The 12,465-nt window shown below is 32.1% G+C and overlaps 1 protein-coding gene across 2 annotated transcripts; it reads left to right on the top strand.

Annotated features, from left to right (window-relative positions):
* The first annotated feature begins 3,488 nt into the window (after positions 1–3,488).
* Positions 3,489–11,494, top strand: LOC109190257 (myb-related protein Myb4-like). Of its 2 annotated transcripts, none has more exons than XM_019340732.1 (4): positions 3,489–3,525; positions 6,674–6,812; positions 9,052–9,181; positions 10,546–11,494. In XM_019340732.1, exons 2-4 carry the CDS (start codon positions 6,674–6,676, stop codon positions 11,216–11,218), a joined length of 942 nt encoding a protein of 313 aa, XP_019196277.1. In that variant the 5' UTR covers positions 3,489–3,525; the 3' UTR covers positions 11,219–11,494. The 2 variants fall into 2 exon arrangements, with proteins under 2 accessions (XP_019196277.1, XP_019196276.1); XM_019340731.1 differs by having other exon boundaries at positions 3,509–3,524; positions 6,664–6,812.
* Positions 11,495–12,465: the final 971 nt, after the last annotated feature.

Here is a 12,465-nt window from a genome sequence, read left to right as displayed (position 1 = left end):
GGTTCCAGACACTGGAACCACAAATCATGCAAACTCCAGACATAGCTGCCCTTTCTACCTCGGAGAAGCTTCTACCTCAGAGAAGTACACTGGTAATGACACTTTACGTGTTGGTCATGGTATGGACCTATTTATTAGTCGTGCTGGTCATGCTACTTTTGATACCCTTTCTAGTTCTGTTAAGATGTTTAATATTTTGCATGTCCCGGACTTGTCTGCCTCTTTACTTTCTGTTCAGCGTTTTGCTTCTGATAATGAAGTATTCTTTGAATTTCACCCTTCTTTCTTTGTTGTGAAAGATATTGCTACCAAGGCGGTGCTATTTCATGGCAATATCGCCACCTTGCCAGTGTCTCGTTCTACTCCATCTGCGTTCCTGTCAGCACGAGCCTATGCTTCAGTCTGCCACAACCATCTTGGTCATCCCCATCAGCATGTTCTTAGTCGTGTCTTGTAGTCTTGTTTGGTTAGTGGGTCTAGTAAGTCTCTTAGTGATACCTCGTTGTGTTCTGGATGCTAGTTGGGAAAATCTGCGCGTTTTCCCTTGCCACGTGTTGAGTCCTCTAGTTCTGGCATTCTTGATCTAGTTTACACTGATATTTGGGGTCCTGCTCCAATTCTTTCCTCTAGTGGACATCGTAACTTTGTTATATTTGTGGATGACCACTATCATTTTACATGGTTTTTTCCAATGCGCTTAAAATATGATCTATATGATATTTTTTAGCGTTTCCGTGTCATGGTCGGGCGCTCCTTTTCTCGTAAAATAAAAGGTATACAGTCTGATTTGGGTGCTGAGTATAAAAAGTTATATTCTTTATTTCTGTAATTAGGTATTAATCATAGACAATCTTGTGTCTATACTCATTAACAGAATGGTCGTGTTGAAAGAAAACATAGGCATATTGTTGAAACTAGATTAACTCTCTTGGCTCGTGCCTCTGTTACGTTCCATCTAGGTTTTGAGATTTTGCCTTTGAAACTGCTATTTATTTGATAAACAGAATGCCATCCAGTGTCTTGAATAATTCCAGTCCTCATCTTATGCTGCATAAATCTCCTCTGTCTTATTCTTTTCTTCGTGTCTTTGGTTGTCTATGATATTCTCACCTGATACCTTACAATCGTCATAAAATGTCCTACAGATCATCTCCTTGTGTCTTTTTAGGTTATCCTGACTCTTTTCGGGGGTATTTACGCATGGACTTGCAGACTAATAAGATATATATTTGCAAGTATGTACGGTTTGATGAGGTAGTTTTTCTCTTTATTACTAAGATTGTTTTGCAGGCACCTCCAGTTCCACAAGTTCATCCTTGGGCTGAATCTGTTTTGCAGACATATCATGACACTTCAGTTGTACCTATGGACTCTGTACAGCAGGTTTCGACTGCTCCTGTGGCAGTTACTACACGGGTACGTGGCTGTCTACGTGCCCGCTCTATAAAGCCAACCACACAAACTCATGTCATGACCACTAGGAGTCGGTCTCGTGCTCGTCATGCGGTCCTAACTCCACGGGTTTGTCCTACTAAGCCCACTTGTTATACACAGACAATTAAGTATAACGAGTGGCATGAGGCAATAGATCAAGAGTTCAATGCTCTTCAACAAAATCAGACATGCATGGTGCCTAGTTCCTTCTTGATAAGATACTTGCAAATAGGCTAAAAAATTAATTGCATTAAAATAGGGTTAAAGCTACCATGGCTAAAAAAATTCACTAGAATATTTCACCATATGACGTGCATGGCAATAAAATTATTTTTATTTATTGGTTATTATGAAATAATTCACCTTGTCACACGTTAAAAATTTGAGTTTACCTGTTAACCAAATACGAATAATATATTATCATGTCAAATGGTAAATGATTTTCTGAAAAATTTTGGTCCATATAGCTTGTTCCTTAAAATAATATCTAAAATAATTACAAATAACTAGGTATGGATAATAGTCATAGTATAAAAAAAAAAAATGGTTAGCAAATAATAATAAAAATGATATCTATTTATATACATATTTAAAAAAAAAAATTGCCTCTAGGTCATTTAATTTGTCTAGTTGATGATAAACTTCACTTAAGACTTACTTCCAACACCAGTGTAGAGATTCAATTCCTACCACAAACATTAAGAGCAAATTATGCCATCAACCACGGTTAACCTAATGCGCGTGGTGGACCTTGGTCCACAATATAACAATTGAATATTGGAGGTTTGGGTTTTGATTGGACTCTTTGTGCTCAGAAGTTTATATACAGTTTGACCAATTGAATTTTGAAGTTAGATTGACTCAATTTGTATCTTCTTTATTTGGCCTAGACGAGTTCATGGTGTGTAGAAAAAAGACTTCTTTAATAAATTATAAATGTAAACAATATTAAGAACTTAAAAGACGTAAATTATATTGGACCTACTAGTAATAAATTACAAATTATCTTGTCTTAAATGATTCTACTTCATTAGTAAGGAAATAGATAATAATAATAATAATAACAACAACAACAACAATTTCTTGAAGCTCATAATGCATTTTATAAAAGCATTTTATAAATTGTAATATTAGAGATTGCATGGATCATGGGGTTGGCCATGACATGGCATGGCCCGATTGAAATGATATGATATTCTTCTCAATAATTTTTTGTGGAGTTATATAATCTCCATCAGTTGACATGCTCAAGTGACAAAAAATGAGATGATGTGGGTTATGCCCAGGGCATGCATGCAGATTTTATTTAATGAGAAAATTATATTTTTGATCATTTAATTTTTAAGTGACTAAAAATATATATAAATGTTTTGAAAGTAAAATAGTTTCTAAGATTCTTACCATCATTTCTAAAATTTATTTAGAAAATAGTTATATATTTAGTCTAGAAATATATAAAGAAGATATGAGAATATTAAAATATGAATGCTATTTTTTTCTTAAGATTTTATTTCGTAATATTCATCTCCTGATGTGGTAATACTTTTTTTATTCACTAATTAACATGAATTGGCCAACTACACTCAATGCTAAAAAGGGCTAATAATCAAATATAAAAGAAGTCAATAAAATATTGTAATGTAAGGTGGTGAAAATTATTAGGAGAATAATAGAATCAAATAAAAATAATTATTTTCAATATAATCAAAATGAATATTTTCAACTTATAATAAAAGTAGTAGTAAAGGTGGGTATTAATGTAGATGATAATAATTGATAATAAAAATAATGTCCTAGAAATTTTCATATTAAATATGATTAAGTCTTCTTAATGCAATATTGATGAGTAGTATGTAAAACTTAAATTACTTTTTATTAAAAGTGACATGACTATAATAGACTTATTGATTTCGTCGAATAGTAATTAAATAGTATATGATTGGGACCTCAATTGTTATTATTTGTGAATTATTCATCTTGTAAACTCTCATCGATATATTGAAATATTATTATTTTTTTCCATAAGATTGATTAGATGATGAAATTGTTGCATTTAAATTCTAGAGAGAGAGAGAGAGAGAGAGAGAGAAATTTCCGCATACATAGTAGATCAGCTTATAATAAAATAGAGTTAATACCTCCAATGCTCCTCCGAATATTAGCGATTTACCAATTGTGGTTATCCGAGTTTTAAATGACCTCCAATAGTCCTCCATGTTTTAAAAAATAACCACCTGTGGTCCTTTTAGGATGTCTCGTGGTCATTTTAAACTCGAATTTTTTTAAGAATTAGGACCACGAGTGTTTTTTTTTTTAAACATAGAGGACCATTGGAGGTCACTTAAAACTCGGATGACCACAGCTGGTAAATCGCTAATACTTGGATGACCATTGGAGGTATTAACTCTAATAAAATATATATTTTAATTAAAGCAATATAAATTTTGAATAAAAAATTAAAAGTTGTGCTAAAACAAATAATGTTTGATTTAAGTAAAGAGAAAATCAGACAACGTACATATTCTTAGAATAATTATAATATGACAATCATATTATTTTAGGATGAATATTAAAAAATAATAGCTTTCATTTTTATCTACTAATAATAATAATAATCTAATAAGAGTCAATAACGTTAGGCTTATAATAGGAACTAAAAAATATTGGTCCAATTGTTTGATAAAATGAATGGTTTATATTATTTTGATTTTAGTATTTTTTTTTCTTACTTTAACATCTATTATATCATTTACTTTTCCTAAATACCCCCACATTTTGTCCGTGTAAACTTTAGTAACAGAATATTCTGTTAACTATTCATTGAGTTAATACTCAAAATGGTCATCGACTATAGTGGTTTTTCTCAATTTCACCCTAAACAACTTTGGTGACCTAATGTAGTCCCAAACTTTTGTGTTTCGCTCAATTTAGTCCTCCGTTTTTTATTCCGTCAAATTGGCATTAAATAAAGAGACAATTCAGTAATCTCAATATTGACCTCTCTTTACTTTCGAAGTGCGAAATCCCTCTTTCTTGTGTGAATTACTCCCATACCTACGAATCAAATTTTATACTCGCAGGTTTAGGAGTAATTCGTTAAAAAAAAAAAAAAAAAAAAAAAAAAAAAAAAAAAAAGAAGGAATTTCGCACTTCGCAGGTCTAGGAATAAAGATATGCCAATATTGAAATTACTGAATTGTCTATCTATTTAATACCAAATGGACGGAATAAAAAACCGATGACTAATTAAATTGAGCAAAAAACACAAAAGTTTGGGACTAAATTGAGCAAAAACACAAAACTCTAGGACTACATTAGGTCACAAAAGTCGTTTGGGACGAAATTGAGAAAAACCATTATAGTCGATGACCATTTTGGTTATTCGCTCACCATTTATTATTCTTAATTTACTCATTGATTTCCATAAAGAATGTATTAGGTTCGAATCTTAACCCAACCAGAGTTGGCATAATTGTTGAACATATACTATGAATATGTTAGAGTATATTAAAAAAAAAATACAATACAAAACTTAACATGAACTTTGGTCAATTAATTAGTCAGACTATATACATAGCATTCAAAGTTCGTTGGGTATAAAAAATTACAAATAAGAAACCTTGAAAATTATTTTCTTACATTTCTATTTTAAATCTCGGTTAAGTTTTGTTTTGTTTTGTTTTTTTTTCGTTTAATTATTTTTTTTATTATTATTTAGAAAATGACTCAATATTTTAATTATGTTTTTTTTTTTTTGCATTATTGGGAATTATTTAGGTCATTATGGTATTAATAATTTTGTATGTATTACTATAATAGTATAATTGTACATTATTGTACATAATATATGAGTATGTAATCTCCCTCTTGACATGACACTTTTCATTTGATGATTTAGTCTTTGATAATAAGTTAGTGGGGTCTTAATTCATGACACCCAATTCTTATAAACCATGACAACCAACATTATGTAGAATAAGAATACTTGATATTAGGAACAAGTGTAAATTAGATTTTTATGATACCAAAAGACTTAGGAAATTTATTCCCCAATTCGTTTTACTCTTTTAGACTTAAAAATTTTCATTCAGTTCTAATGTGGTTAATACATCAAGATATATGAATTGGCCTAAGTAGACTAAAAAATGCGAATATATGAGCTCAAACAACCGTGACAATAGGTCAGACCTTCCCGCGCAAGTATGCATGGGTTCAGTGAAGGTCCAAAAGTCCATCCTCAAGATATTAAATGCGCCTTATATAGAGAGCTAGATGGGGACACATGCCGAGGGCTCGACATGTATCGGGCATACATCGGGTAAGTTGAAGAAATTGATGATATGTACACGTGCAAAGAGATTCCTAACATGCTCATTTCCAATGTGATTGGGTGAAGTGTCATTTGCTTGTGCTTGTCTTCTAGTCTAAGTGGTCTTATGACACATCACATGATAATTACAGACACATAACATGATAACTACAAACATATAAATTATTAATTACAAATACAAAATATGTTAACTGCATGCACGTTTTTCATCATCTTCTTTTCACATTTTCATTTCCATCCTTTTATATTATATTCCTTTTTCTTGTGTATTCTTTATTTTATTTTTATTCCTTCTCATTTTGTTGTTTGTAAAATTTAGGCATGCCAAACATAATTTATATGGAGCAAATATTAATTCCATTATCAAGAGAGAACAAAAACCGCATTTTCAAAGCTCAAATTAAAGGGGCGAATTGAAGGGTTGCAATATCTCACCCATGCTGATGTAGTAAAATGAAAAGGTTTTTTTGTTTTCTCCTTATATAGTATATACCTACGGATCACCAAAGTGAATCTATATATCTAATAATTAAAGTTGGGTGAGAACGGCACTTGGCAACAATGGGACACATTTTCTAAAGGGAGTAGGAAACTCTACCAAACCATATGAGATAATACCAATCAAACCCATTCGTTGAAACAAAAGTCTATAACTCTATGTCTACCTAATTAAATAATAATAATTTTTTTCTTTCAAATTGTTTAGTTACTTACGTAAGTAGGACAACCTTGTATTTCTCCATCCAACCTCACAAATCCCAAATGCCTACATGCTATATATAGCAGGTAGCACAGGCCGCATGGGCACATCCTAGGTAAGAACACACTAACTAGGAATTGATATTAAAGATATGGAATTTTAGAGTTAGAGAGATATACATACAAATAGATATAGAGAGAGAGAGAGAGATGGGTAAAGGGAGAGCTCCATGTTGTGATAAGAGTAAGGTGAAGAAGGGGCCATGGAGTCCGGCCGAGGATTTGAGGCTTATTTCTTTCATTCAGAAGCATGGCCATCCCAACTGGCGTGCCCTCCCCAAGCAGGCTGGTATGTACCTTTATCCATTTTACAGTGTTTTAAGGATTTATTTTTTTTTAATGACGAGGGAAACTCGCATCTACTATTAAGGTGTATGCTGGATTACTGGGTAAACCTAATCTTGTTACTTTAGCGGGCAAAGGACAGTTCTTTAAAGGTTATTTGAGTTAATTGCGGTTTAAATATTGATGATACAGTACTTTACTGTTTTGACATTTGTCATTCTAATTGAGACACTAATCTATTAATTTTCTAATGTTAGTTCAACATGTTTTCATATACAATGCATGCCTGCCTTTGAATTCAATTCTCTTATAATTTTAAGGAAGGTTTTTAGATTACTTTTTCTCTTTGGATATATAGAATAATAAATAGGGAAAATGAAATTTTAATCCCTCGAGTATTTCTTGCTAGCGTTTTAATCTCAATTTTTTTATTATTGCAACATGCACCCTTAACTCTTTAAAAAGGTTACGATTTTAACCTCTGCATCAACAAATTTATTAAACTCTATTAAAATAATACTTAACACAGATTTGTTTTAAAATTTATAATCTTTAATCTTTATAACTTTTTAAGTTTTGGCATTTCAATTCATCGGCAAAAGAGAGAATTGACAACATTCTTCCTTAAAATTTCTTCTTCAATTGGCGTATATCGTCACTATTTTCTCTACACGGGCCTGCTAAAATCAAGTTATTATTTTACATATAAAAAATTGAGACTAAAGAAGATTATAATTAAAAAAAAATACTAAAATACACATGTACTAATTACTATTTTAATAGAATTTAGTAATTTTGTTGATTTAGGAGAATCAAAACTATAACTTTTTTGAAGAGTTAGGGCATATATTGTAATGGTAAAAATATAGGGACTAAAACAACTATTAAGGAACAATTAAGGGATAAATATGTAAATATTTTGGATTTCATATAGCATGCATGTTGCTCTGATCTAGTCTCAATTAAAAATGTATCTTTAATTTATTTTATTTTTTGGTCTTCCCTTATTGTTAAATTTCTTATAAGTACTGCCGTTAATTTATAAAAATCAATACTTTCAATTATAAATATTGCATCGTATTACACGATACCTTAAAAAATATCAGTAAATTAATATATTAATGACATGCTGACCAAAATGCGGGCCATTCAATTTTGATATTTGGGAACTTAATTAGTCAAGTTGTAATATCCACAAGATAATAAGTCATCCTTTACAATTCTAGAGGTAGACTTTGTAAAACAATTGGACAAATTCAAGTGGATGTCGAAAGTGGACATCGTACCTAAGTTTAGCTAAGCAGAAGTCATAACTGGTCCACCACATAGAAAATCATGACGATGAAAGAGAGTAGGTAATTAAGTAGGTTGTCATTGTTAGTGGATAATTGTTTACCGACCATGTTTTAGCAAGCCTGAATCATGCCCACCATTAACTCATTAATTGCTCTGTTTTCTAATTATTCGGTTTAATTTGAACCGCAAATTCCCTCATGGCATGGACTAATTATTAATACATGTCAGCACCAACTTAATTCACTGATTCAATAGACAATATTTGAGAGAAGAGATCAAGACTCGAACCTCGAGAGTGGTTGTGTTAGATTATGCTTAAAGTGGACAGATCTCTTGTGCATACCAGTATTTGACCATGTCTGTTGAGTCATTGAGTCACCATAATTTATTGATTTACATCTTCCCAAATGCTCTATCAAGGCGGGGTGTGGGGGGCCCTTGGCGCTAGCGATTCAACCTTTTGGGAGAAGAACACTAATTAAAAGACTAAGCTGATATCACAACTTTTTTTTTTTGTATCTGGTTGATCATTTCTGATATCACAAGTGTTTTATCTCAATTAAAAGACTAAGTTGGTAGTTAGATTGCACGGTTATTATTTATACATATGTAGTAAAACACTCAAGTCAACATAGATTAAACAATTTTTGTAGTTGTTTGCTTTCTTTTTATTTTTTTAAAAGGAAAATGACATGTTTAATGCTTCAATTATAACCTCAGTGGGAACAGACTAGTGACTTTCTTGGTTTGAGTTGGTCAATTATGGATAACTTAGATTGATTTATCTCTTTGTGGTCATTTGCTGAATAGGCTCACCATATATAATTTATCCATTTATACAGTGTATACCCTCGGATGGTGATTCTGTTTTCCTCCCAAAAAATGAATTATAAATATAATTTTTTTCGTTTTAATTAATTTGATGATTGTGTTACGTTATGTGGTAGGATTATTGCGATGTGGAAAGAGTTGCCGTTTGAGGTGGATAAATTACCTAAGACCTGACGTAAAGCGGGGGAATTTCACGCCTGAAGAAGAGGAAACCATTATCAAACTTCACAACTCTTTGGGAAACAAGTACGATAATATTATTAATTCTTCCTTTTATTAATTTACTACAATTCCCTTTTTTACCTATATATAAATTTGTTTCTTTAGCTTCAAGTGTAATTTTACTAATTTACATCATGGTTGGTTACTTCTTTTTTGTTTTTTTAGATATTTCTTTAAATTTTAGGATTATATATATAGTATCTTTATCTTTATATGTAGGTCTTAATATCTAAACATTACATTGTAGAATTGTATTTATCTACACTCCGACAAATATATCAATTTGACTAGCTAGCTCCTCCTATGCCATGTCCTTTTTGTCAAATTTGTCCCATATGTTTTTTGGACCTTTTGCATTATTTGTCAAATTTTTCAATAACATTCTTACCACTAGAGATTTATTGATCAAATTAGTCATTTTAGGGTAAATCCAATCAAGTTGGTTAGAATGTTGATTTGGTAATTACAGAGTTTCAAGTTTGACTCCCAATAAAAACGACATATTGGTTTGAGTCGGTCAATTATAAGCAACTTAGGCCCATCGTCATACCATGGACCAGGGTTCACACTGCACTATAGACCCTGGTTCATGTGTTTGTGTTTTGTGTTAGGACTTTTTGTGTCTTGTATTATGAAATTTTGTACCTTATGAGTATTAATTCTGTACCTGGAATAAATTAGTAATTGCGTCTTATGTTATGAATTTATGTGTCTTATGTTGTGAAATTTTGTGTCTATACACTACTTGAAATTATGGAATTTCCGACCACCTGAAAGTGATATTAAATCAAGTCAAAAGCCTTGTTCCGACCACTTTTGGTATCCGGAAAAACTTTTGTTGCTATTTCCGACCACTTTTTGGTATCAACTTAATTTAAGATCACTTTCAGGTGGTCGGAAATTCCATAATTTCCAGTAGTGATAAACACAAATTATGTACTTAAATCATATTTGAAAAATAAGTAAATATATAACATGTGTATGTGTCTTGTGTTATGATTTTTTATATCTTGTGTTATGAAATTCTGTACCTCGTATTTTCAATCCAGTTGGGTCCATAATGTTATGTTATGTGTCTTGTGTTGTGATTTTTTATATTTTGAGTTATGAAATTCTGTACCTCATTGTTTCAATCCATGATCCATAATACTATGTGAACTCTGGTCTATGATATAAATTGCCAACTTATGCTGGTTTGAGCCAGTCAGCTATAGACAACTTAGGCTAGTTTACTAGCTGGTTTATATGGCCATTTCTCAGTTACGGTCACAAGATGAGGTTTACCTAGTACACATTCTCGGGTAGAAAAATGTTATTTTTCCTTTAATAATCATGAGTTATATATAACATTGATGATGATGATGATGATGAACATGTAATATATACAGGTGGTCGAAAATTGCAGCACATTTCCCAGGAAGAACAGACAACGAGATTAAGAACGTATGGAATACACACTTGAAGAAAAGATTGATGAACAAAAAAGGAAAGGGAAGAAGCAACAACACTACTGATGATGATGACGACGAGGAGGATGATGAAGGCCCCAAAAACGACACCGTTTCCCCCGACACTCCACCACAAAAAGATGCATCATTAGACGCCTCCCCCACATCTTCATCATCATCATCTTCATCAACCAAGGACGACCAAGCCACGACGGAAGCCCCGCCGGAGCCGCCGACTCCCGGCGGCGACAACGACAGCGTCATCGACATGGAGATTTGGCGGGACATGTTGGACACCTTGGACGACCCATCGCCGCAGGATCCGGAAATTGTCGTTGATCTCCAACCTACAGGGTCAAGTTGTGGATCAGGAGAAATTGACAAACAAGTGGAGTGGTTGAGATACTTGGAAAATGAACTTGGACTGGAAGATTCTCCCAACAACAATAACAACAATCATGCTCAGCCACAAAAGGATGACGATGATTCAAACCATAATAACCTAGTATTTTTAGACAGTTTTGATGGTGACGACGATGATTTCAACGACATGGTGGCATCGCTGTATTTTCCGACATGGCCACCTTGCTCGCCTCAACATTTTGGCATATAAACCCATATAACTTGTTATCATTTTCAGGTCATCTGTACCACTTTCTAGAGCTGCATACAATTCAACGAGGGAATTAATCACTGCCTTTGACGGTGAAAACCTCTTGAATACAGCCAGAAAAACTTATTCACACACAAACACAACTTTAACTAGTTCAAGAGTGACGCCACATCATCGCTCGATAAATATATTTATGTAATATGTATCACTATCATACTTGTAAATGACAAATTAATCAAAACTTGATTACCTAAATTTTCTTGTTTTCATCTTCTAGATGTGACCTTAATTTGAAACAAAATATCAAGATTAGAAGTCCTCAATTGCGGCATCTTATTCAAAGTTTTCGATCTCCGATCCTTTGTTTAATTGAATATGGTTTCAACATAAACTTTTTAAATATAAAACTAAATTATGGTTGGGCCATGGGTGAATCCCCTTTTATATATAGGAGAAGTTGATTGAGATAGAAAATGGCCCACAAAAACTTGAGGTCAACAAAACATGCAATGGTTTTGTGCAACTTGGCATAATGGGTTTGATTTGTACCTATTAGGTTGTGCAGTACAAATTGAACTTGAAAAAGAGAATAATTGAGAAGATTATTGCATGCATTCAAAGGTACAGTGTAGAGTGCCTTGTGTATCTAAATTTAATAAAAAAATAAATGAATTGAACGAGATGTTAACTTGAGTGGTGAATAATGTTGTGACAATTGGCTTCTACTTTTTAATGTGTTGTATTCTTTTACTAATAAAATTAAAACATGTCACTGGAATTTTATTTCTTTAAAAATACACATTATTTTCCATTCACACACGTGAGTAGAAAATAAAAAGGACATAAATATAATATTTATTAAGTGAACTATGCATAGAATACATTATTTTCTATGCATATGGTGCATTATTTTTATATGTAATATTTATTATTTGAATGTGCACAAAATAATAAGAAAATACCTTGATGGCTCATTATTTATATGTATAAGGTTCACTATTTGTGTGCATATGGTTCATTATTTGAACAGGTACAACAATCTAATTTTGAAGATTGATTATTTAACCAGGTATATTCTAGCTGTCAATAATGTTATTATTAGTCTTTATAATAATGTTATTATTTGTATGGTTCTAGTTAAGTGGTTTAGTCAAGCCTAATAGTTAGGAGAGGTTTACGTTGTTTACACCTCTTTTAATATTGTAATTGTTATCTGATTAATAAGATTTTTGAATTACTCTTCTAAT

The sequence above is a fragment of the Ipomoea nil genome, unplaced genomic scaffold (genome assembly GCF_001879475.1).
Source record: "Ipomoea nil cultivar Tokyo-kokei standard unplaced genomic scaffold, Asagao_1.1 scaffold1576, whole genome shotgun sequence".
In the NCBI taxonomy this organism is placed as follows: Eukaryota; Viridiplantae; Streptophyta; class Magnoliopsida; order Solanales; family Convolvulaceae; genus Ipomoea; species Ipomoea nil.
Note: the sequence above shows the minus strand (reverse complement) of the source record. Positions and strands in the feature narration are given on the sequence as shown.

Excerpts from the sequence above, each read along its gene's own strand:
- LOC109190257 (XM_019340732.1), top strand. The coding sequence starts at position 6,674 with ATGGGTAAAGGGAGAGCTCCATGTTGTGATAAGAGTAAGGTGAAGAAG. Across the intron at positions 6,813-9,051 it reads TGCCCTCCCCAAGCAGGCTG|GATTATTGCGATGTGGAAAG; the intron begins GTATGTACCTTT and ends GTTATGTGGTAG. Across the intron at positions 9,182-10,545 it reads CACAACTCTTTGGGAAACAA|GTGGTCGAAAATTGCAGCAC; the intron begins GTACGATAATAT and ends TAATATATACAG.